This window comes from Seriola aureovittata, chromosome 5, assembly GCF_021018895.1.
Source record: "Seriola aureovittata isolate HTS-2021-v1 ecotype China chromosome 5, ASM2101889v1, whole genome shotgun sequence".
Classification (NCBI taxonomy): Eukaryota; Metazoa; Chordata; class Actinopteri; order Carangiformes; family Carangidae; genus Seriola; species Seriola aureovittata.
This window is the reverse complement of record NC_079368.1, coordinates 17,409,967-17,437,177: the sequence shown is the minus strand read 5'-3', so window position 1 is coordinate 17,437,177 and position 27,211 is coordinate 17,409,967. Positions and strand designations below refer to the sequence as shown.

The 27,211-nt window shown below is 43.3% G+C and overlaps 2 protein-coding genes across 3 annotated transcripts in view; both read right to left on the bottom strand.

Annotated features, from left to right (window-relative positions):
• Window positions 1–27,211, bottom strand: part of rasgef1ba (RasGEF domain family, member 1Ba) — a 115,955-nt gene that overhangs the window by 25,843 nt on the left and 62,901 nt on the right. Inside the window, exon 1 of one of the 2 annotated variants that reach the window (XM_056375634.1) lies at window positions 4,071–4,406. The exons of the other annotated variant lie outside the window; for it this stretch is intronic. The gene's annotated coding sequence lies outside the window, so the exon portion shown is untranslated. Of the gene's footprint in view, window positions 1–4,070; window positions 4,407–27,211 lie in introns of those variants that run through there. 2 annotated transcript variants of the gene reach the window in all.
• LOC130169157 (uncharacterized) lies at window positions 7,742–12,597 on the bottom strand. Its single transcript, XM_056375635.1, has 3 exons — window positions 12,487–12,597; window positions 9,859–10,503; window positions 7,742–9,655 (listed from the first exon to the last, which is right to left on the bottom strand). Exons 1-3 carry the CDS (start codon window positions 12,533–12,535, stop codon window positions 9,147–9,149), a joined length of 1,203 nt encoding a protein of 400 aa, XP_056231610.1. The 5' UTR covers window positions 12,536–12,597; the 3' UTR covers window positions 7,742–9,146.

Here is a 27,211-nt window from a genome sequence, read left to right as displayed (position 1 = left end):
GCCTTCATCATCATAATCCTAAAAACAAAGCTCAGGATGCTTAAAAAAGACACACTGATTTACATTTGGCTTCCAGGTGGCGTGTGTAGTAGTGGAAGCAGTAGTGGTGGTGGAGGGACCACATGTCGGGGTCCCGGGGGCCTGACAAAAGCAAACCCCGAGCACACTGCTGTTGGTTTAAAGCGCGGCTGCTGGCTGGGGAGCAGCTGAAGGTAAACAAACAAAATGCCAAAGCTTGCAACCCCACTTTAGGGGGAGGGGGGGTTTGTTTAGGTTGGGTGGCTGGTTTTAATTATAGCCTCTCTGCTTGTGTGTGTGTGTGTGTGTGTGTGTGTGTAAGTGTAAAACCACCTGCCTCAATGTGTGAATGAAGTGCGGTTCAGATTTAAAAGCAGAGGATGTTCAGATTCCTGGTAATAAACAGTTAAAAGGCGACACTCTTCAAACTGTGATATTCGTTAAATATTCAAACTCTCAGTCTATTTTTACACCCACACACACACACTCTGCTCCCGCTTCTGCTATTGGCTGAGCCCTCGCCCGCTGATTATCACATGACGGTGAGTCTCTCGGGGTGATTGCCCGGCTCGGGAGCTGACTCACTCACTCGGGGGATATCTCGTGGTAAATCTGAAGGGACTTTCTCCGCTCTTTGCTAATATTTACACACAACGCTCACCTGAAAGAAGCGACGCAGAAATGAAACTAAAAAGACATTTGTGTAAAATACGCCCCTTTGCCTTTTGGGGGGGGCGTTGTGAAACGGGATGGCATCGGCTTAAAAAGCACCAAAACCTCCCGAGGCGAAGGTCACGTTAAGAGTAAGACCCCGGTGTTTACCTGAAATTACCTTCAGGCTGCAGAGACATCAATGACATGTGTTTTCAGGTCATTTTGGCTCCAAACGTTAGGGTGGAGCCGCCCCCCCCCTCAGAGAGAAAATGATGGAGTCTGGTCTCTCGCTTGCCCAAAACACAAGCTATCAAACAGCCTACAGAGGCTCTTCCCGCCCTGCCCGCAGTGTTTACGACCGCTCCTGATGAGCAGCCATCAGCACTTCAGAGGCTGTAAAGAACACACAGGTCATCATTCCCGCGGTGCACCAAACGCACGCCATCAGCCGCACGCTCAAAAATGCCAGCACCTTTCTGATGCTTAGAAGTGACCGCTGAGGAGCGCACAGGGTCAAATGAGGGAGGCGCGACGGAGAAAAAGCAGAAATTTGTTTATTTTCCTTTTGCTTTATTGGGAGTAAAGGCGGAGGCTGTAACAGTGAGGGAATGTGATTCGAGCACAGGCATACTCTGAGGGAGTAGTAGTAAATCAACAGCCCCTCCACCCGCCCTCCACTGCGTAAACACCGAAAGGCATGAGGAATCTCACTCATCCATGGCTTGAGGAAATGAGGTTGAGAGATAGCCGAGCGGCTGCACGGGAGGGTGAAGAGGCCGCGGTGGGGCAGTGGAAGTAGTTTACATAAGGACGGCTGGTTGACGGTGTTGTTTGAAGCCGGTCTGTGGTCTCACTGAACTGAACCGAAGACCGGAGGGTTTTAAGTAGAAGTGCACCTGCACCTGTCTGAAGCCTGCGTTGTACTTCTGCGCAGGAACGATGCAAGTATAAAAGTTTAACGGTTATGCTACCTAGCGGACCAATCACGGTTTTTTAGTTGCTGCAATGTGCAGTTACATTTCTAGGCGATACAATCCAGCCTAAATATCGCAATGTACGATATTATCATGCAGCGAGGGTTCCCATTAACAAGATAAAACGCTGATGCTAAATTAGGACATACATCACAACAGACTCTGACAGCAGCAAGAACATTCAGACCAGAACAGATACATCGCTGTCTCACTTAACCTTTTCAACCCCACTGTCCTGCCAGGGGGTCGATCAGCGTGAACTCCCGCCGTGCAGCTCAACTTTGTTCACACCCACAGAACTTTACGACTTTAATATCAGAGTAAAGATGTATAAAGTCTTAGGTTTGAATATTTCACTCTGTGCAAACATCATAAGAGGTGAAACAAGCCAGAGTAAATATGTGACGGTGCCACAGAGAGTGATTATTGTCCACATACTATATTCCAAGGGAAAAGCTAAAGTTATAAACTGCCAACTTGATGCTTCTTTTTCAAGCCACTTTCATCTCTTGGGGTGTAACAAAATATATACTCATCTATCAGCCCAATTGGAACGCCAAGCGTCCTGTTTCTGCTGTCGTCTGGATCAAAATGATATAACACAGGAAACCGACTCTTTCCCAGCTTTTCTTCACGCGCTCTGATGTCTGAGAAGCAGAAGAACATGGACGCTTTCCAAGCACCTCTCCTCAGAGGCCGAGCACCATCCAACCACCACATCACCCTCAGCTCCTCCGCCTCTCCTGACTCCATTCACAGCACCGATGAGTGCCGTTGCACCCACAGTGTTTGGATTCAGGTTAGTGTTTTGCAGCTGTCGCACTGGGGCGGTAAAAATCACAGCTTCCGTATAGGATTCGGTCACCTGGTGTCATCAGTCCTCGACAGCCACATGAATCCTCCCTCCTCCCTGCAGACACTACACATCCTGCACAGCAGAAACAACAACCTTTACGGCTTCAACTCCCAATTCTTCCCCCTGCATCAAAACTCCAGGAGAGCTAATGCTAACCACTAATGCTGATGGTGCAGCAAAAAACAATAAACAGCAAATTTTCAACTCATGTTCTGATGCAAGCATCTGTGTCTTTGAATAAAGGGGAACCAGTGGACAGGGGACATTTTGAGACCTAAATCCAGATGCCTCTAGTCTGGGCAATCCCTGACCTCAAAGTCTTTCTCTGTAAATACAGATTCAACAATTTGCAGGTTAAAATAATTTGAGCACCTGTGTTGAAAATCAGTCTTTGCAGCAGAAATTGCTCTAAAAAAAATGTGAAATTTGAACATGTTTCAGTGAGAATACTCCGTAGACTGTGTGAAATGATCAAAACAGCTACTAAATGGACTTCATGTTGAGATTATTTTGTCAAATTTAGCCCCCCATTTGATAAATGCATGGCCGCTTTGTGACCTGCGAGTCAGTACCTCAGTGCTGGCTCAGGATTGAGTGACAGATTGCAGCACAGCGAGCCTGCAGCCGTGAGCACACGCTTCTTTTAATTCCCAAAGCTCTGCAGACTACACACTTTCTTTTTTTCTGAATCTACAATTACATCACCGCTTGCACCAAATATCAACCTCCTGTCACTTCAAAAGAGCCAGGAAACTTCCCAGTTCCCCCCAACCAAAGCAAAGCAAAGCATGCATTGGCACAAACAAAGCCCACCACTGCACAAGCACCAGAGTACAGTTGCCACCATGTAATCCACAGCAACAATAACTCATTCAAGCAGAGGAGACACCCCTCACATTGTCAGCACGACCAGGGTCCTGCCAAATCACCAATAAACGGATTTAACTTGTCAGCACATTAAGGAAAACCCGAATGCATGCTTGTAATACAGAGCAGTGGGCACGGAAAGGAGGACAGAGTTATTCAGGAGAGAAGTGGGATTAACTTCACTGATCCCTCACTGTCTTGCAGGGGAGAGGAGACGGGGAGGGAGGGATGGGGGGGAATCCTCTTAGCCAGAGGGTAGAGGGGGGTTAAAAATAGTCCGCCATTGACACTGATTTCAAAAAATCCCATTATTGGGGTGCAATTCGGGGGGTCACTTAGTGGAAATGAAACAGACAGAAGCAGATACTTGTGGGCATCATTACGCACGTTTGTTTTGATGCTGAAAGTCAATCACAGCGCACTGACTGCAAATAATGGTTCAATTTAAAAACAACAGCAGAAACTCTGAAGCTGAAATCTTAATTAAGTGCAGTCAAGTTGGGGAGAGAGGCGCGTTTAGAAATTGCTGCCTCGGTCCTCTCCCTCTCTCACTCTCTCTCTCTAGCTGCAGATGAAGTGCGCTCTCTCCACCACCTGCGCGCATTTTTTTTGGAGCAGCTCCGCCGCGTCTCCGAGGTCCACAAAACAAACAGCACATTCACAGAAAATCATCAAACAGAGAGTAAATCCCCACAGCTCACCTCAACGAGCAGCAATCCAGGTGTAAATTCCCCCCTCGTATCCTTTCCCGAAATGTGAGCAACAGCCGAGACTTTCTCCTTTCTTTCTTTTTTTTTACATGTGAATAATAAACCGGTGAAACCCAGCTGATCCGTCCCTCCCGCTCCGCTCTTCGCTCAGAGCAGCATTATATACTCAGTTGGAAAAGCAGAGACGTGAAATGAGTAGTCCCGGTTGTTTCAGAGCAGCGGGAGCAACAGCGCGTCCGTTCCGAGGAGAAGAAACCCGCATGAATGAATGAGAGCTCCGGCTGTGCTCGCTCCGCCGCCGCCTTCTGTTGTGTTTGAGCTCCGGGAGCCGCGAGCAGCCTCAAGACTTTACTGTGAGGGAGAGACAGCAGCCAATCAGAGGAGAGAACTCCCCACATCACCCCCCCCCCCCTCTCCTCCTCCTCCTCCCCTCTCTGTGTCTCATCGTTTTCAATTTCATTTCTCTTTCCCTTTCTCCTCTCTCTTTCTACGACACTGACGGGTTTTTCCATCTGTATTTTCCTCACCCCTCTTCGTGCATGTTTCATTTCTCCATTCAGTTTGTTGTATTTACAAGAATTTCAAATCAAGTTATACAAAAGCTTCAAACTATAATAATAATAATAATAATAATAATAATAATAATAATAATAATAATAAAAGATTGATTTATATTGTGTGTCTGATTGTTCATTTGGTGAAATTAGAGGTGCAGTTCAATACAGGTTTAGAAATCTGTTGTGTCCACAACCAAAAGCAAAACTGAATTTTTAACCTTATTTTCTATAGTTTCTGTGTGTGATTTATGTCTGTGTATTTATGATTTATGATGAAAGCGAGACTTAAAATGTTTTTTTCACAAACAATTCCCGATTTCTGCAATTTTTCTTGCACATCAGTGACATTTATCAAACACATATAGGCCTACTGTCAGTGACGTTTCCCTGGAAATGGATAGCGCTTCTTTCACTAACTCAGTTTTACAACAGTGGATTTAAAATTTAAAAACAACAGCGACTTTCTTTAATTGTGCAGCTAGCCAGCTAACGCTAGCTATTCAGTTGCAGCATTATCATATCAAAATGTACCGTCACCTTTGTAAAATCTGCTTTTTGTTTACCATGATTACCGTTGAGCATGTTAGCATGCTAGTATTTGCTAATTAGGACTAATCAACAATAATTAAAAGCCAAGGCTGCTGGGAATGTCATTAGTTTTGCAGGTTGTTCATAAACTGAACCACTGGATGAAATGAAAACTTCGACCTGATGGTGGCGCTAGCTGAAAAGTGACATTTCAAGTCGGCATGATAGTAGGGTTCATCCTCTGGGGACCACGAACGACCAAATTTAATGGTATTTCAAATTAAGGATGGCTAAAATCTCTAATTTCAGTTAAAATATGTGACAATAATAATGATTCGTCAACATTTATTATTAAACGCTCTGTAATATGAAGCTATGTGTCCTGTGCTGTATATTTAGTGTCTTATATTTGAATGGTTGCACGGAGCTACAGAGCAAAATTAGCTCTAAGCTAACAAGGTTACAAGCTCACACATTTTCAAATTATTCTCTTGACCTCCCTCTCATGCCCCCCCTCCTTCCCCTTTTACCCCTCCTTTCTCCCATTTACTCTGGCCTCTCCTCATCTCCATCAACCCCCCCATCTTTTTCTATTTTGCATGTCTACACGACAGGTTATGTAAATTGAAACTTCATGAACACAAATAGAGACAAATTATATCAGTGGAAAAGCTGTAGAGTAAAATGAACCCCCCCCCCCAACACAACAAAACGTCCCGTTCAGTTCTGAAAACCGACAGTGGTGTTCATTGTTTGTTCATATAATTTAGGGTGACAACTGTTTCTAAGTAGGGGGACGTCTAGAAAAGAAAAAAGAAGGAAGCTGCCTTTTGTAGGGAAATGGAAAATGTTGGGTCACATTACATGAAAGTCCAGAATGGGACTTTTCTTAAAAAAAAAAAAAAAAGTGTACAGATTAAATGAAATATTCATGCGAACCACAATCGTATTTAAATGACAACTGTATTAAATCCTCTGATGCAGTGTTCTCTGGCAAACCCTAATCTTGGCAGTGTCACGGAGCTCTGTGTGTTGAGTTATAGAGGCCCATTCTGCGATCGCTGGTTTAGTCGGATTCTTAATGTAGTAATTCATTTAACCAGGCAGGTCAGTTAAGATTAAATTCTTATCTCCAATGAGGACAAATTGGTTGTACAAGAGATTCTAAATTATGTTTTATATCTGCAGAAAATATTGTCTTAGTGTATTTAATTTGTTCAGTGTTACCTGACCGTTCCTATTATCCACAAACAAGAGCAAACAGGTTTCTTTAAGACACTTCACTGTAGTTAAAACTGGTAAAATGGTAAAGAAATGTGAATACACGCTGGATGTTTGTTTAGCCGGAGAATAATTTGTGCTCGACCGACTTCCTCCACATTTTCCGAGCAGAGTAATAAGCTATGGTAAAATAACAGCAAATCATCCCAAATCTTGTCAACATCCAGAGGTATTACGTAATCTGGGATTAGCGCAGATTTAAGTATATATGCGGTAATCCAGTTTTCCTCTCGCTTAAATGACTGCACAGAGTTTGACCACAAAGATCACACAAAGGCAGTCGTTGTGTTGGACATCACGGGACACAAACACAATATATGTCTGCAGACACTACAAAGAACCATGTATTCATTTTAACTGGAAATTCAACTTTTTTTTTCATATACTGCAACAAAAACATTGGCAAAAACTCATATTCATGATAAGAGCTGATCAAGAAGCAATACAATTTTGTCTATTTAGAAAGCATTAACAAATCCCTGAATCAAACATGAATGTTGGATCTCACTTTTGGATCAGTTTTCCTAACAATTCACTGCATCAAATGACACTGAATGTGACAGATGAGCAGGTTACCAGCAAGAAAGGTGAAGATGAAGACGAGGAAGAAAGTCCATGAAAAGACCAAAACCAACACTGTGATAGTCCGTCTCTCATTGCTTTCTGATATCCCTTCCCTGTGGCTCTTAGCCTCCAGTGTTTGTACTGACATCTTTACAGGTGAGATGTCTATTATTATCATCATAGATCAGGTCTAGCTTCTATATTAATAATGTGAAAGTATCAAAGCCTCAGTCCACAGAGAAATGCACACAGTCTGTATTCAGAAACTGAGCCTTAAAACCAGCCGTCAGGACTTCTGGAACTCTGTGATGTCACAACAAAGCGGTCACCGCTCTCAGCCGCGCCCCAAGCCCCGCCCACCCAGACCCACCTTATGGTCTTGCAGGATTTGGTTTCTCTGAGTGTTTTTACCTGAAATCTGCTATATTTTGTATTCGATCACTCAGAACAGTCAGCCAATCAGAAGAGAGGCTCAGAGCCTCCTCTCTTCTGATTGGCTCACCGACCTGTTGATACTAGAGCTCCAGAGAGAAGCCTGAGAGAGGAGATGTAAAACTACACTGAGACGGTTTTTATATCTTCTGATGGATCAACACTTCAAAATAAAGTTAGATTTTTACAAAACGCTCAGTAATTTTAATAATAATACAGGAGGAAATTGTACATTTGTTGGAGGACTATTTTCACTGGTGGAATAATACACATTTGGTGCTTTATTTGGAGCAGCAGGATGGTGTGTGTGTGTGTGTGTGTGCGTGTGTGGGACTGAGTCAAAGTGAATGTTATAAGTGTGTGCTCATGGTAATGAAGGAACATGTCACCCTGAGCAGCAGGCTCAGGGTTACTGATGGGTTTTAATAATTCTGTACAACAATGGAGCGCTGTGGCGCAGAACGGCTTTAGCCACACAGACGATTCTTGTTATTAGGATTAATTCATTGTTGGATTTGGTCTTTTCTTATTTGTAATAAAAAATAGAGAATATCAGCCGCCATATCTGGTTTTAAACCTGTCTGTAAAACACAATACCAGTCTGACCAGTGTTGATTACAGTCTGGTTTTAGCATTTCAAAAGCCAAAGGAAGTGGGGCTTTTCCATCTCAACTCGTTCACACTCTACCTTCAGGGCAGCCTGTGCTGAATGGCCCAGTGAAAGATTTCCAGTTTGTCTATTCAGGTAACAATCAGCATGGGGCAGTTACAGCCCGGAGGTTCAATAAATTGGATTCAGAGTGTAAAGCAGGAAGAAGAAAAAAAAAAAATTCCCCATCACAGACAAGGGATATTCCCGTGTAGCTCGTTTGGACAGGTTAAAGCTTTCATAGCAAAAAAATAGATCACAAATCAATACAGTCACGGAACTGTGAAAAGGTACATGATGTCCACATGCTTTCATTTTCATTATCATGCTGTGTGACTCAAGACATCAGATGTTTACTGTTCTGGAGGAAGAGCCTGGCCGGAGTGTCAAAACTGTGCTAAAGGTCTCTTATGCAAGCGTTAAATCCAGACTTGTACGCTGGATTTGAAATGTTCCTGCAGGGAAATAATAAATAAATACCGACTTTATGTTTGTGCAACATTCCCCATAACAACTTGAACACAGAGTACTGAGGATAAGCATCAGGAATTCATAGTAGGATGTTTCCCATTTGGTCCAGTGTCATCATCTGAACAAAAACATCTGGAGAATTGACAAATGCTTATTTTATGCGGAGGGGAATTAAACTTGTGACTTCCTGGTTGAAGGGCAGTTTTTTTTTTTTTTTTTTTAAATCAAACATTCAAACAGATTGCAACAGTAAACAGGAAGTAGTTTTTTTTTTTAATTTTTTATTTCTGTAAAAGTGCATGAAGCAGTTCCATCACATTTGGTACAATCAACGGAGACCAGAGAGAAAAGCATCTTCTCCTTCACACTCCAACTGTAACTTTGTGTTCTGAGCACAGCTGACCTCCGGCTGTCAGTAATCAATCAGCAGCTTTTTCTCACACTCTTGCAGTTTGAGGGTCTTTTCCCGTAATTTTTTGGTTCAGTTAGAGTCTCGATGCAAACCACGCTGCCCTGAATGTGGCTGTTGTGCATTGTCAGTGTTGTTATTTGGTTCCACCTGAGCTTGAATACCATTATATATACCTACTTTCTGTCTTCGTTCATGTTGTGACTCGAGCTGCTCGCTGCCCCTGATACAGTCTGTCCGCCTCCGCACTTACACCCGTGTTCTCTGGCTAGACCTGTGAGGAGCTCCAGGACTCGGATCTCGTGCTCCATGCGAGCTTTCTCCCTCCTCTCCTCCCTCTCGGCCGTCTCCCTCTGCCGGCGCTCCTCCCTCTGCAGCCACTGGGCCAGGAGCTCCTGGTGCCAGCGGGCGTGCTCCTGCCGTTGGCCCTCCACCTGCACCAGCAGGCCCCGGGTCTCCGACACCAGCCGGTGGAAGCTCTCCAGCAGGTGCTTGAGGACGGGTTCCAGGCGGGAGGACTCGAGGGGGTGGTGGCCAGAGGTGGGGAGGGTGCTGGGGCTTGGATCTGGGGGTGCGGGGAGAGGAGAGCCAGTGGACTGGGTAAGAGGCGGAGGAGGAGGAGGAGGAGATGGAGGTGGTACTACATGTGGGGAAGGAGTGCTCAAGCTGTTTTCCACAGTTGTACCTATGACACAAGATATAAAAATATAAATTATACAACAGGAAACGGTATGTGATTATTATTACTGACATTAATGACTGAAATAATTAGTCAATTAAGAAACAGAAAATGAATCTGCAACTATTCTGATTGATTAATTAAGTCATGCCAAACATTCTCTCGTTCCTGCAAACAAAATGTGAGTATATAATAATCTCAGCACATACCACTCATGTCACGATGGACGGATGACTCCAGACTCCAGACTTCGTGGCACCTGTCTCTCGGACATTGTGGAAATCCTGCGTTGTTGAACTCAAATTCATCCGTTGAATCTCCTCCGTCCTCCAACTTGACGTCAGAGTCGAGCTGCCACGACTGCCGGCCTCCTCTCCCGTCTACAGAGCTCATAAATTGTCTTCCTGTCCTCCCCAAAGAACCAAAATGGTGTTCAGTAATCTCTGTACTAGAGTTTAAATCTAGCGGGACACTTCCTGTCCTATCAATGGAGTTAGGGTGACACTCTGCCATCTGTTCTGGAGAAACAAAATAGGGCCCTCCCACTGACCTCCGGCCCAACACGGCGTCCATCTCTGCAAAGTATTTAAAAGTGCATGGCTGCGAGCTGTCGACGCTCTTCTGCAGTTTGGCTCTCACGTAGTTAGCCTTCAGAGTTTTGACCCGCAGCCGGCACTGGTGTGGACTCCGACTGAAACCCATCTCACTCATGCGGGCTGAGAGGTGTTTGAAGACGTGGCGGTTGCGGAGGTTTTCCGCCAAGCTCTTCTGGACGCGCTCGTCGCTCCAGGCGCACAGCAGCACCTGCGTTTCCTCCATCGTCCAGTTAACAGAGCGCTCGGCCTCTCGTTTCCCTGCACGTACACAAACAAAGCTGAGTACAATGACAACTGAACATAACTGAACATAATTCTTATGCCACGTTCAAAAAAGTTATCACATATAGAAGTTTCCAGCTTGTAAATATTGCCGACATCGACATTCAAGTCATAAATATGATGGAAAATCAGATTTTTCTGACTTAACGCTTCGTAACACAGAACTGCCTGAAAACCATGCAAACATCGGCGCCTTGCATCAGCAAACGTCTCATGCAAATTAAATCCAAATTAAATGGGTACAGTATTATATTGATCATACACAGCTGTCCTGTGATGTTATCACTTGCAAGTCACAACCATGGGAATCTCCCCAATCTTTCCCATCCATGCCATTTGACGTGAATGCAGCGTAAGCACATTGCATGCAGGTTCTGGGATATTGGAATATAACATCAAATAAAAAGTGGAATATAACATCAAATAAAAAGTAAAAGCTACACACTGATTCAGTATAATAAATGTATATCTATAAACACTGTTGCAATCCCGATCAGACTGATGAAGATACATTTAGGATTAAACTGTTGGAAAGTTAACTATAAATAAATAAAGTATCTATCTATCTATCTATCTATCTATCTATCTATCTATCTATCTATCTATCTATCTATCTATCTATCTATCTATCTATCTAAATTTGGAAAAGTTAGAGTCACTGTGCAAGTGTTGCTTCTCTACAGGTCCAAAATTTAAGGTAATTACCAATTCATTAGGTACAGCTAGCTAAAAACTAATGCAGTCTAACATGTTCTAACATCTTAACGAAGGTTATAATGTTAAACTGGGGTGTTGTTTATGGTCATTTTTGAAGCTGTAGTTTGTAGCGCTTTTGAATTGTGCAGTCATATACTGAGAGGTGTTATTTTGTAAATGATATAAATTAAGTGGACAAAATACTAGTAACGCCTCTCAGTAAGATGCCACACAACAACACCTTGTTAAAACAGTTTCAGTTGGAATTACTGCAGGATTACTGTGTTAATTTTAGCTCTGCGTACCTAATAAACTGAGTGTATATCACTGTCTGAACTGTAAGTGGGGATGTAACCACAGCAGTGATACATAACTCTTTTCAAATGTGATCTTGGATTCAGTGAAACACCCAGAAAATGAACCCACTACACATTAGAGTCCACAGGCTGAGATGTCACTAAGCAGGAGACTGCAGGTTTTCTGCTCATCTCACTAATGAGAAGACAAAACAAACTAGGGGGAAAATAACATGCAAATTCATCCCAGACTGTGAAGTCTGTCAGACTGACGTGTGCTGTAAACCTGCAGACTTTGGGTCACAGTGAGTCGTGACTGACAACAATGAATTCAGTCCTTTTTATCTTAGTTTTTGGAGCAGGGTGTAGTTTTTTTTCCCCCCTTCTGTATCCTCAGCATGACAACTAACTATGCAGTAAAATAAACGCTGACTCAGCTATTTAATCTCCATTAATAACTGGGTGTGTATGTCTTTGCAGCAGACATTCTTTGCAACTTACAAACTGGCTTGATCAACATATGAATTAATCTATTAATTCGGCAGCTATGGGTTCATGAGTTGTAATTTTAGTCCATCGTTAGCAGAGATCATTAATCATGTTTGCTTGTTAGCCAGAGAGCAGGTTGCTAGCTCACATTACCACCTGAAAAGTTGAGGGCTAGCCAACAAGCTAATTCAGACACAAGCGATATTAATGCTAACATGACAACACGTAATGTAGTTTAAAAGGCTCGGGGTGTTATTGTGTAAGTAAGGCAATTAACAAAGAACTGTTCACCGACCCTAAAACTAAAGTGAAACCAAACCAGAGAGCCATTTCTGCCATCAGTAGGCTAACAACACTGCAGCTAACGTCAGCGGCTAACAGCTAGCTGACCTAGCTACATGACTGTTAGCCCGATTCTGACTCTCTGCTGTCCGATAAACAACAAATAAAACATGTCGCTTGCTCGTAGGCGTCTTACTTCTTGTTGTTGAGACGGAGTTGGTGGAGTTGATCATCGGAGGATTCATCTCGACGAGCTGCAACAAATGTAAACAATCCTCACACGCCGTCACTCCTCTCTTCCGGGTTCAACGCGTCACGTGATACCCCTTGGTTTCAACGATGCACCAGTTATTGCAAAACATGTAAAAAACCGAGAAACTCAATCACACATTGTGCTGAAAATGAATTACAGATACTTTAATGATATATTGCACTAAATTGCAATATTTCAATCCACCCTATAAATTTACAAATCCTATATTTTTTTGATCTCCTTTTCATGTTACTGTATCTATTGAGTTTAACATCACATATGAATTCCTTTTTAAATTAATATGCAGTATATACATTATAATGATGAAGCTTGTTGTGCAATATCCTTTTAAAGTTTTAGGCACTCAATGTAAAGTGAAGAAGCTTTCAAAAATAATGCCGCGAATAGTTTTTATTAATCAGTTAATCTGATATAAAGTGCAGTAAAGAGAAAAAAACACCTAAATCAAATCAATTTCCTACTACGCTCTCCCTTTAAAACAGACACAGTTCTCCTCAGTGCACCTGCACGCAGTATTTCAAGGTACTTGGCAGGTGGGTTGTTCCAGCATCTGCCACAGTTCCTCTGTGGATTCAGTCTGTCTCTTCACGTGAGCCCAGGCTGACTGTATGAGGTTGAAATCAGCAGCACATCTGTTTCAGGACTCCCTGTTCTTCCTGTCTCTGAAATTTTTTATCAGTGTGACTTTGTGTTTTGTCTCACTGTCACAGATCAGACACCTCTCTGATGGTACGATGCATGATGCGGTTAAAACGTGGTGATTAGACAACTTACACTGTATGTTAAGGTTAAATTAATAAATATTAGAATCAAAATTATTGTTTATTCAAAATTCAAGCACAAGACAAGAGGCACAAGTTACTGTACGAAATATCAGAAGCACTGGGGGGGTGGGGGGGTGGGATGTGGGAGTGGGGGTTAAGGTGCATGTTAAATATTTCTGAGCTGTTTTCACACAGACAATAGCACTGCATGAAAAAATGCAGCCAGATCATTAATTTCAATGAGACAGCAGTTGGCACAGTGGGATTCCCACATGGAGCCCCGAGGCCAGAGAACAGGGTGGTACAGTAAGAAAAAAGGTGAAGCAGCTGCTCTGCCTCTGCCACAGCACAACCACATGTCATCCAGCAGGAAACACAGTCAAGTACATCTACGTGCACATTCCTGTACTTTGTACTATGTGAATAATATAATTGCAGTCATCCAGAGTTGTAAAATCCTGTTTTTATCACCATCACTACACACGATGACTTTTTCTTTTCTCACCAAAAACCCGTAGACAGCAGTTTTATTGCCAAACTATCAGGTTAGCGCCCCCTAGCACGTGGGCACGATCGCATCTTAAAATAAATTTGTGTTTGTTAACAACAGCGTGGAACAAGTGATATGAAATGGCAACACCCTTATTTTCCTTTATTTTAATTTCAGACTTTTTAATGACCTGTGGGAACCCTGTAATATCCATCAGAGACAGAATCCAGTTCACACTTGGCATCAGCACAACTTTGAAATGACCACAACTGTGATGAACAGACAAAGAGGAAGAAGGAGCAGAACAGTGGGAACCGTCTTTACCACACTAAATAAATAAGTAGTATAATCACAAGTCCCTGACAACCTCAGAATGTGGATTAAGCAATCATAAGTTTCCTCTGTGCATTTTGAGTTCAGTCACATGTTTCGACGTGTCCGGTTACGATCGGATGCGTTTTACTGCCAAGTGTGAGCGCTTGACAGTAAACGAATCTCAGCTTTGAATAACAAGAGGGACGGATGCAGAGGAAACGGCTCCTAAAGAGGCTGCGAGGTGTTAATGAGTCGTCTTGTGCATTCTCCGAATGTCTGTTGAGAGCGTTAGGACCTTTGGTGTCCCTCCTTCTGTGTCACTGGTTCACTGGTTCACCTCCTCAGTCTTTCATCCACAAACACAGCAATTAGTAAAAGAGGGAGGGGGAAGGGTGGGGCTCCTAAATTGCTGCTAATGCAGATTCAGTCTGCTCTCATGCCATTACATTTGCATGTCAAGCTTCCAGCCTTTGTTCTGTAATACAGTGACTTGTGATGTCTGTCTACATCTGCCTATTGTGTTGCAACGCACGGTTTATGCGATGGTTTGTTTAAAACAATACTAAGAGAAAATACCCAATGTCTTCTGTGTTTTTAATACTAGCTTGGTATTAGCTTAGCGCAAAGACTGTAAGCGAACGGGAAAGTGCTAGCGTAGCTTACTCAAATGTGGCGTCCAATAATAAATTTTTCACATTATACAATGACTTTGAAGACAGTGTAAAATCTCGTCTAAAAGTCGCCCATACATGATGAGATAAAGATAAAACTGATTCTGTATCTTGACCTATTTTGAGAAATGATCTCCAAATAAGAGAATTGCATTTCCTCCTGGAGTTGATGACGACAGACGAACTCGACTGCTGCAGAAACAGGAACTCTGACCAAACCAGTACTGTGCACATGCTGTGGAGGAAGCTGTAGGGGAATACAACAAGAAAAAAGTCCTCTCGTCATAATGGAAGAAGGGGTCCACTGTTGAGTGGAGGTCTCTCCACCCACAGAAAAAAATTCACAACCAGTGACCTTTAATAAACTTCAAGCAGAACTTTCAGCCACATGATGAGCCAAGTTTCACTTTTGGATCTATTAACTGTCTTCCAGAAACCCCACACTGCGGGCGTGGGACTTTCTACTGGCACAGGAACTATCTGGGTGGAGTAATACTGGATGTTACACTGGTTTTCACTGGTATTGATATTAACAGACCTGAGAAAGGAACTCCCTCCAGTGTTATTGGCATTTGAATCCCCTTTACACATCCACATTTCAGAAACGTCTGTACGCCTCTTCATGTCTCATTTCCAGTAAATCACACAGAACAATACAATGACTATTTTGTTCTTTTATCCGGTTCCAAAATCCCAGTTCAAACGAGACTTTGTAATGTGTTCATGGTCGCAGCTGTTTGATTGTAGTGGAAACACAAAAATGAATCCGCTAACGGCACTTCCTGTTTCTGTGCTGGAGTTTAGTCCCTGAAGCTGTCCCACAGATTTTGGGACAGAAAGGCCCCAAAAGAAGGAGAAATGTCAGTCTGGTAATTTGAGAAATTCAAGATGAATCTCTGGACAAGTTCTGATCAACGACCCAACTAACTAGTACTCCGGGGCATTTAGCACAACAGGCCTAAAAAAAATCTGATTTTGTAGTTTCAGTCCTGGAACTATAGCGAGACCCTGGAGCCGCCGGCTGAGATAAAGGTTCCTCTTCACAGCACAGTGCACACACACACACACACACACACACACACACACACACACACACACACACACACACACACACACACACACACACACACACACACACACACACACACACACACACACACTTTAAATGTACAAATGATGAGACCACCACAGCATAGGTAATTACAGAGGAGGAGGGGAGCCGAGACAGTCGACTGGACATTCATCTCATTACTCACGCATCCCCTCCAGGCTGTTCCCCACTGACCTGCAGAGGAACATCACACACTCTTCTCTCTTAACACACACACACACACTCACTGGCAAGTCTATGAAAAACACACCTGTACAATCAATTTGATGCAGATTTCCTAATTACATCACTAACAGCAGTAAGTGGCCGTATTATTATTCATGAAATGCTCGTTTAGAGGTGTTCCAGCACGGACTGGGAATAACATTCTTTGCATATTTTTTACAACTTAGACTATGAGCTGACCCCTCGGCAACCTACAAAGTGTGAGCAGGAAAAGGATAAAGGGAGGATTCCTGAGGGACACATCAATTTTTGCGGGGGGAAATTGTGGTGCTGCGAGGTTTAAACCTGGAATCTGGCTAATTAATAGTCTGAGTTCTCTTGATCTGTGCACCCAAAACAAAAGAGCCAGGCTTACAAAATGCGACCTGGGCCTTAAATGAATAACTACAGAGGCTGTGCTGTCTCCTGTTCGCGTCTTGTTTCCTGTCCTCAAAGGGGGGGGGGGGGGGGGGGGGGGTGTTCTCCCGGTGAGACTGGCGGTGCAGAAAACCAGGTCAGCGAGCACACGGCGAGGTAAGATGAGCTACAGACGGTTCACACGCTGGAGACGGTTACGTCAGCTGAGGCAGGAGCAGAACTGAGGTCTCCCACTGTGGAGGCCCAGGATCCCTGCCTGCCGTGCTGCTCTTTGGCGTGGCTCCATCCTCCCTTACCCCCCCCACGCCCCCGACCCCCACTCTCCTTTCATGTCTCCTGACAACCAGCAGCAGCAGCCGTGTTGTTTAGATCAGTGATTCGCAAACTTTCACACCAGACGCAAACAAAGACTCGACATGGGAGCTGTGCAACAATTTGTGGAATTTGTGGGTTTTTTCCAGCTTTTGGCCTCTGAGGAATCAAAGTGATGTCAACTGGAGCACTCGTCTGCAAGTGCTCCTGCACACTCACAACCTCTGCAGCACATGATGACATTTTATTCACTTATTTTTTTAAATTATTATTTAAATGCAAAATTCTGATGTCCACATTCCTCAAGTCAAAGCCTCAACCATCCCCCATCCGTTTGAAGTAAAAAAAAATAAAACACTTGTGCAGTTTGACTTGTAGACGCAGTAACTTTGACTTTTGTTGCTGCTCAACAGTGAAAAATACAAACTTGTTTTTGAAAAGCTCCATATTTTGTAAGAAAAACATGTTGTTTTTCTTAAGTTTATGTCACATTCATGTCTTATTGCATCGACCATAATTAGAGACAGCCAAGCAGGGAAACCCGTTCACGTCAGCCTCCTGGATGTGATTTAAAGTTGGAGATATCAAGAATTCCTGACAGCCACAGTATCTCCTGCTCCTGACAACCCACATGTCCCTCATCATCAACCAGTCCCCCCCGACCTGAGCAACCGCCATACTTACTGTAGCAACGGTCACGGCTTGGTTAGGCTTAGGCACAAAAACGACTTGGTTAAGTTCAGGGAGAGGTCGTGATTTGGGTTAAATGAGTTCTCTCTCAACATTTAGACGATCTTTGTTGCCACGGTTACGATATAAACTGCCGGTTTCACGTGGGAATCGAACACAGATCTACCGTGTCATATTCCAGTGTTTTTATGATCCATCCATCCACCACAAAACAAAAAAAGGACCTCATGCCTTTGGGTGGTAATCATAAGCTCATCATCGTCTGTTGATATTACAGCAACCCATGCAGAAAGCGTTCCCCTATAGGGAACTTGCAGCTGCAGAGCATATGCCTCCTGCAGCAGGGTGGGATACCGAACCGCAGGATTTCAAAACACACATGGAAGAACCGCGGTGGGTCATTCATCAGCCATAAGGAGTGGGGCTTCAGAGCTGTTGTGATGTGGAGACGTGTGAGCCCCTCGGTTGCCAAAGCTCTACTCTCAAAGAATCTCAGATGAATTACAGAAGTCTTGGTCCCGAGCCTGGACGCCCTCTAATTTGCTTTCATTTTTATAGTATCCACCAATTTGCAGAGGCCACTTTGACCGGCAGCGAACTCACGGCGGAGCATCTGCGCTTCAAAACACTTCCTCCCAGCAGCAGATGCCTATATGGGGGAAAAAAAAACCCCATCACATCCCACCGTAACATATTCAACAACACAGATCAATCTGAGATGAAGTGCAGGAGGCCATCTGGGTGAGTGTGCGGTAAAGGTTTTTGGCTTTGGCAGAAAACGCCATGTGAACACAGACTTCTACTGAACTACTGTGTAAATATCCACATACTGTCAGTCACGGGGCATCAGATCACCACCTCTCTGTATATGTACGGAGCTAAAATCGTCCCTCAGTCACACATCACACTTCCTGTACGTTTTAATTTGAGTCACAGTCATCTGAAAATCTGTGTAACTCTGCGAGCATTTCCACCTTGAATTCCTCCTCCTTTTGTTCACATGGGCTGCAGCTCCAAACAGGAACTGAGCGGCTAAAAGTGGAACAAAGAGTTAAAAGACTCCTAAATATATCACAGTTTTTCTGTTGCTTGTAGTCGCATTCCTCCAGGGTTTTTTTTTTTTTTTTTTTTTTACCAAATTAGGTAGGAAATTCTTCAGTGAGGGAAAACTGTGACGGTTTATGTAACTGCTAAATGTCGGTCAGCGCCCTCAGAGACTGTCCATAAGCCTTTAGAGTCAGCGCTCGCTGGTTACATCACAGGGTCGGTCGGCGTGACACCGTATCATGCGGACGAGGCCGACTGAAGGACTGAACGGAGTAAACAGCTGAATGAATGATTCCTCTTGTTCCTGCCACGGTGGTCTGCGGCTGAGAAAAAGAACATCCACGGTGGTTAATGATATCTGAAGTGGCCTCACTCAAGAACACTGTGACCTGCATTTCGCAATGGACCCCTTGGTCATTGTCCGTTGAGTCGACTCAGTTCTCTGTGGGAACATCTTCAGAAATCCTCCATGACCCCGTTTAGAACGAATCTGATGATCTGAATTTAACACATTGAGGTTAAAACTGTGAAAACAGTCGATGGTGAAAGGGGGGAAAGTTTAACACACTAACTGCCAAGTGTGACCCTCATTTCACTGCTAAGCTTACTGTACATTGAACCTTTGCATGTGACAAATAAATCTTTGAGCTGCGGTTTAGTGGCAGCATCATTGTGGCCTGAAACATTAAATACAATAATATAATTATGTAATAACCCCCCACCCCCACCCTTATGATATTATCACAATAATTGGGGCTGGACCGTATTAAGATATTCAATTTTGGCTATCGCCCAAAACGAATGTTGAAACCTGAAGACTCTACAAGATTCTACATTTGTCAATGAAGGAGACACATCAGAGACACGTTTACACTTCTACTTCACCACATTTCAGATGGAAATATTTTTCTTTTGTACTTCACAAAGCTGCATTTATTCGAGAGCTAGTTACTGCACGTTTCACAGATTCATATTTACCGCATGAAACCACTGTTTACATCAAACTATCACCTGGTAAAAATTGCTTACACGTTAAAGTGCTGATAAAAATGCTCTTTACTTGTAAACAGATTTTCATATTTCCTCAGCCACTGGAGGAAGTCACAGGATTTTAGACATGTAGTAATAACAGACAGCTAGAATCTGCTTAACATTCACAGTCAGTCAGGTCTTCCATTAGCAGTGACTGGAGGCTACAGCGAGTCGCTATCGGAAAGTGACACAGCGGGCCGGGGCTAGCTGGTTAGCATGCTAACTTCAGCAGAAGAAAAGACGTGATATAGACAAGAGTTAACACTGCCGTCGCTTTCCACCTCATGGAGACACCTGTTGGTGAGTAAAGGAATGAAGTTTGATGCTGAACTAAGTAAACAGCTGTTAATGCTAACGTTAGCTATGTAGCAACAGCAGAATGTACAATTACCTCCTTTAATCCAGGTGCTTTGTCCTGTTTTTACCTGGAGATATTACACCCATACTTATTGAGAAATTCCTGATTTCCGTAACCTCAAACATCTTGAATCCAGTGATCCAGATTCCAGCATCATCCAAATCCCCCCCCCCCCCCCCCCGCTCCCCCCTCCTCCTTGTTTGGATCCCAGGGCCTGCTAGGAATGCACCCCACCTAAATCACCAAGGCGACCCCCTTTTGGTGGCCAAGGAATGCCTGGCGTTTCACTGCTCAGGACTGTTTTCACAGCGCAGACAAGTGTCCACATATCTTCTGGTAAACTGATCTCGACCACACAAGAGGAGCGAAACCCCCCCCCACCCCATGACCTGCCACCCTGTGCAGCCTCCTCTCCCACATCCAGCTCCCGACTACTGTCAATCAACACCTAATACTCTGAGCACAGCTGATCGAAACCACGTGTAAGGAACTGCTGCTTCCAATTGAACCAAGAATGTGCTTATATAACAGCAAGAAAACTGGGCCACTTCCATGGCTGTGGGGGAGCTGTATTCCTATGGCTCTGAGTGTATAAGAGGCAGAGGAAGTTGCATACATATCAAAGACGAAGAAAAGAGGTTAAAAAAGTAAACTGAAACCAGAACAACACTTCTCAACTTTTGCAACGAGCAATCTCTGCCACCATTAACAAACTGAAGGATAAACAGTACTTATAATATTTATCTTGTGCTCTGGGGCAGTTTTACTGGATCAGCTCCTGCTGCACAAACATCTCATTTTTTACATCTTTTCTTCAAAGACTTAAAAAGAAGATAATATATCTATATGTTTTAAATTAAACACCATAAATAATCTTAATCTTAATCCCACCCTCTGAATATTAGTTAAAACAGTGATTTAAAACAAAAGCAATCTCTGACTGTTAGCTCCATATCAGAAACGAACTCCGTCCGTACTAACACACCCTGAAAATGCTGGGCATCTGTGTGCAGGTGTAAACAGGAAGTAGATTGTCTACTCTGCAGTTAATTAGCTGCACAAAATACTACAAACGAGGAACAGCAAAGACAGCTGTCGTGTTAAAATGCAGAATTTAACAGGATCAGTTATAGGTGCTCGAAAACTCTGCAGAAAAGGATGTGTTTAAAAACTAAAATGTTTTAGTTTGATACAACTACAGTGCTGAATTTGAGCAATGCACAAAAAGAAACTGACTAATTTTAAGTAATTGTAAGTGTAACATCAGGGTGGTGAAGGGGTCTTAGGGGAGCTGCAGCAGTCAGTGTGTATCTCTGACCAAACCTTTGTTCACTGTTCAGTTGCCATTAAATCTCAGTTTGCAGCCTCTTCAAACACGACGTGCTGTGAATGTTTCACCGAAGCCGCAGGATTTTTTTTTTTTTTGGCGTCTTCTCGGCGGCAATCAGTGTAAACTGCTGTTCAAACGAGTCTTTATCTCTCGGCATCGCTGGGTTGAACCTGATTACTCTCCCCCGTGTTCCTCCCATTTTCTCCAACAATGCCGGGAGAGACGCAGGGATGACAGATCTATCAGAGGCTGTCAGGGCGTTTAATTAGACAATGCCCACGACAAACATCGTCTTCAATAACTCCCCCTCTGCTCCCTCAGCGTCTTCGCCTGTTACAGTTACAGGCCTCAGAGGATACATCTTTTAATTCAGGTACTGATTTAGGCAGAAATTTGACTTTTTCTCTCAAAGCAAAGCTATTTTTCGGGGGTAGCCATTTCACTTTGACTGCTTGTGTCTTTTCACAGCCAATAAGTCAACTGAACAGACATTAGCTCGGTAGCTAATAAGAGTGAAACCAGTGCTAACTTTTGCTTCAATTTTAACTCTCCCAGACTTTTTTTTAAGCCTCATGCCCACACTGCCAACAGTTATGCAACCTAGCTTTTCCTCCACACACACTCACTCAGCCTGAACATTTCTTAAAGGAGTAGTTTGATATTTTGGGAGATGTGCTTATTAGCTGTCTGGCGGAGGGTTAAGATGAGAAGATTGATGGCGAGGCACCGACTGGATGTTCTCTGCTGAGACAGGACGTAAGGCAGCACAGTCTCGGTGCAGCTCTTCCAGACTGTCTGTCATTTACTTTAATGTGCAGAGTTTCTTAAATATGTACCACCTCAAAACAAGACCAATCCTCTAATGTCTACATTTAAAATATTGTGTTATATCTCTTTTCAACAGTTTTATGGTTAATGAGACCTACGGGAGCGAACCACTCTCTCTATGAGTCTGCAGAGAGACTTCATAACATTAAAACAAGGAGGGGGGTGGGGGGGCAGTCTGTGAATCAAATCTGTTTCCAAGCTTGCATGTCTGTGTTTCTCCAGCTGCCCCCCCCCCCCCAGTCTGGACTAACAGACTGTCCCTCTGCACCCTCATAAACAGCATCCATCCCACCCAGACACACTCTGTTTGTTCAGATCAGCTTCAGATTGTTTTTCACAGAGGACGTCAATGACCAGCAGCTCGGGGGGGGGGACTCGAATTTAAATGTCGTTGTTCTCACCTGACTGAACAAAGTGGACTTAGTGGCTGAAGACTAAAACTAAACGACAGTCTTTAAGCGGAGAGTGAACACGCGTAGTTCTGCTGCAAACCTGCTCAGTGTAAATTCTCTGTTCAGGAATCTGGGGGGGAAAAAAAAATCATGTCCCAGAGCAACAATGTGATCCAGACTGAGAGGATCAGGAAGAGGAAGAACTCGTGGTTTATTTGGTTTGAATACCGATTACTTCCCCTTTTAAACGGCTACTCCAGGTTCACTAAGAGGCGGTGCTTGTATTCTGGGTGTTTCCTACAAATCCCATTCATATGCAACTGTATAATATATAAGGTTAAGCAGAAACTTTTAAGTTCAACTAAAAATACAAAAAGTTTTCCATAACACAAACAATGTCATCTTGAATGTCGTGCAAACGTAACTGGCTGCGTGGCTCGCTCGCTTGCTCGCGCGTGGCGGCTGCGTCTCACCTATTTTTGACTTGTCTCCCAGCAAAAATAGTCAGAGAAAATACCTGTTTGATGTCATACTGACGTCATACCAGCAACATTACATAAAAACTGACACCTTCCACAACAGTTTCAATATCTAGGTTGAATGTTACAGACATGAAAAATAGAAACCATGTTAGCAGCTGCATGTGGAGACAGCAGCACTTTCTGTCAAAAATAAATCAGAAATTAATTCATAATGAATATCAATCCAACATTCTGCTGATGAACATTATCCAATGCAAACTGTGTAAAAAAGACAGAGCTGGCAGAAGCAGAACAAGAAAAAAAGAAACTGAGATAGATCAAGAAAATACACGTTTATGATTGAGTAAATATAAAAAGTTAAATTTAAATATGAAAAGTGGAAAATCTTGAGGATGGTCAGAACTTTTAATGAGTTTTAGTATTTGCAGCAAAATTCTTTATGTCATTTCAGATAATTAATGATTAAACCTTAAGGCAGTTGTTTTACTTTCAGTGAAACAACTCCTGCCTCTCCTCATCTGGACTGGGATAAAAAACACTCAGCCCAGCCTCGGATTTCTCTGCCAACAATAAATGATTGTCAGACTCCTTTTCTGTCACCTGCCCGAGAGCAGCGTTGGAGAAAGAAGCAGGTGCACGAAGAACAGCGGTGAAGACCCAGCAGCGTCGCCAAACAATAATATCATTAACTGCATAAAAACACAGGGGCGCTCCGCTGGAGGAGCAGGGGTTAGTGGTCTGGGAGCGCTGGTAATTAGCCTGAGCAGCTGGTAGACTGAGCTGTGTGTGTGTGTATATATTATATATATATATACATACACATGTGTGTGTGTGTGTGTCTCACTTTGGTCATTTTAACTAATTTCAGCTCAATTTAATCCACTGAGGGTTTTATTGGTTTTACAGAATGATACGACACAATGTCAGAGCAAAGGGGCGATAAATTAATTATTCACTAAAGAATAAAATACATTATTTATCTTTTATTTAAAAAGATAATTTTGATGCTTTTTGATGCCAATTCAAATGTTGAAATTAAGTGTTTTTTGGGTTTTTTTTCAAATACTTCTGTGATAATCTGCCAGTCTGTCTCAATCACCTTTGACTGGATTAAAAAAACCTTCCCAGACAAAACGGGTAAAAAAAAATTCCTATTTTAATTTCAGTGAACATTTGGTTTTGTAAGTAGCACTGAAGCATCTACGCTTTTTACATGAACGTTTGCTAACGTTAAAAGTTTATATTTCACTTTCAGAAAATTCTGAAAAAATAATCCTAGACACCTTTTAAATTTGGTAACGGTGTGTCCCAGAATACAGATCCTTAAAAGAGATGCTCACTCTCACATATAAAGAGCATAAAAAATAAAACAAGATAAAAAAACTGGCATCAAAAGAGCAGCGTTCATCAGTGACGAGTCTTTTTCCTACAAAGGTCGTTGAACTCCGACAGAGAGTCAGATGTTCCCTGAATCTCTCCGTGTATTTCATATATTTGGATAGTGGGGGAAGTGACTCGAGGAAACCAGGGAAACAATGAGGCACCGCCAAAACAAACCACCCCACCCAGCTTGCCCCCCCCCCACCCCACCCTTTCCTTTACTTCCCTGTTGTCCTCCTCCCTCCTCAAGGACAGCAGGGTGAGAGGATGCCCCACCCTGGATCAATAAGAAACACAGCCACAGTGGGGTTTACATACACTGCAGTAACCTGACTGATATGAAATCAGATTTCATATCACTAGGTTATAGTCTTATGTTCCTTTTTGTTGTTTTAAAAGAAATCTGTGAAAACAAAATGGAGAAACGGCTCAGTTTACTAGTAACCAAACGTTTCCCGTCAGACCGAGCGTGGCTGAATGTCTGGCTCGTGTCAGCTGGCCTCTCTCCCGTGTCCTTGCACCAGAGAAACAAATGTGACCCATGTGAAATGCTGGCCCATATATATATTCGTCTGCCAGATTTGTTTTGGTTTGGTTTTGGGAAGGGGACCGGCTTCGGGGCTGCTAATCAAAGGTTAGCATTGGTTAGCACCAGTGATACCTGTGCCGATTTGAATCATTCATAGCGAGTCTGACATGAATCCGGTGACCAGGTGTGTTGGATTCAGGTCCAATATGAACGGTTACAAGGATTTATCTTTCTTAGGCTGCCAGCAGTACAAGCAATGAAAGGTTGTTTGCAGAATTGGGCCAGTTGGGGCTTAGCGTCGGCACACTTGGCTGTGTTTTGGCACTGGAGGGCCAAATGTGAGTCGGCTCTGGGCCGGCTATTTGTGGCAGTGAGATTGGTACAGATTTTAGGGGTGTGCACTTGGGTTGATATTAGGTATCAGTAAGCAGCACTTGAGCCAGCTTTGGGCCAATACTGGCACCCAGAATGTCATTAATGTGAGGTAATCTGGCATAGTTGTCTTGGCTTGGTCTGAGCAGGTTTGCCTTGGTGTTTTTGGAGCCACGCTGGCCTGACTGCGGTTAACGGGACTCTGAAGTGATGGAGAGAAAATACAACATGAAAAATAAAGAGAAAACAGAACGAGTAGTGGAGATAACAAACAGTCACGTGTAAGAGAAGATGATTCAGTTGGAAGCCGGTGACAGGAGCTATTTCCCCCGAAAAGTTTTTTTTGTGGTAAGAGACGGATGACGGGAGTGTGCTTCTGTTCCATTAGCCAAACCTTCAGTCGGCGCTGGCTGAAGGTCAGTCCTGGTGTTAGAAGAATGGCTTTTCCACTTTTCTTGTTAAATGAATCTGAAGTCGTCACAGAGACGGTTTCTGAAGGCTGCATTTCTTTCCTCCGAGGTGGAACGAACAGCGTGACGCCTCCATCATGAGTCTGACCGCCGTGCGCTCTGACCTCCGGGTTAAAAGACTGCTCTCCCGCAGAGGATCAATAAAGTCCAACAATATTTGTATTCAGAAGCAGATTTTTAAAGTTGAGGTGTGGATTAATAAAATATGAATACAGTATTTTTACAGCTATACAGACTGAACCGTTTAATGCTGATATGGCATCAATTAAAACGCCACTCCACCAGTTCAACGCATCAAGCTCAATTTACTCAACCGGTGAAAACAGTTGTATGATGTCATCTGCGGCCCTTAAGGAGGATGTCGTTAGGCTCAACGTGGGCTTGAAGAAATCATGATTTACCAGCTGCGCTCACGGAGTTTAAATGATGTAGGTATCAACAGGTCGGATGAAAGATGCTGTCGACTAAAGAGAAACACACACATCATGTGTGAAGTATCAAACCTTTAAACTTGGCATTAAACCTAAAGGTGAAACGTAAGATGAAAAGATATTTAATTCATTTTCTCTGCAATATTCCTTCTCGCATTACATCACCCGCCTCTGGCCACTAAGGACACATCAACACTGATAAATTTTAGTTTTAAACGCATCACCTTTTGCTATGTTTTCTGCTGTTGTCCAAACTACTCTGGAGTTTTCGGAGTACCTGGAAATGCTGCTGGATTTGGATTGGGGGGGAAAAAAACCCAGGCATTTTATTCTGGAGACTTTTTGGAAAACGATGATGCAGATGCTTCCTTAGTGGTTCTCGTCAGTCACGACGTGTCCTCCCTCTGATTCATCACACTCCCATCACCTGCCTTTCCTCTGGAAGAAAACAAACGGCATCAGCCTCGACTGCATGTGATGTGTGTTTTCAGTATTCAATTTTAAAACGGCTTTTACAGCAATACAGCACTTTGCACTTGGATACGGTTCAGTAAAGACTGTGGTTTTAACAGTGACTTGAAGGACGAGTCAGGAAATGTTAACTTTACTAACATTTAACTGAAAAGCAGATATTTTTTGTTCTCTTTTTAAACATGTTCCTTTCCACCAACTTTACAGAAGTGCAATTCTAAATCATCATACCCCTCGAAAAATGGTGTAATCATGGTCGAACGAAGCCTTTTACAGCTGCAGACGTGCAGTGCAACCACTCCCAGGCTCTCCGGGGAAATATCACTTCATATTCCTTTGCACAGCGGCCATCAAAAACACATGCTACACCTCATTTACTGAGTATTTATCGCTGGACAGACGTGGTTCAAGTGCTTTACATACTTTACATATGTACTTCAATGGGAGAAAACAGTGATAAAGACTGTTAAAAAAAAAAGAAAAAAAGAAAGCACTCTACACCCGCTGTGATATATCTACCAGACTGATAAATGTCATGATGTAAGCTGGGAAACATGTCGGAGCTCTGAGGCCTCCCTGGTGGAGCCTCC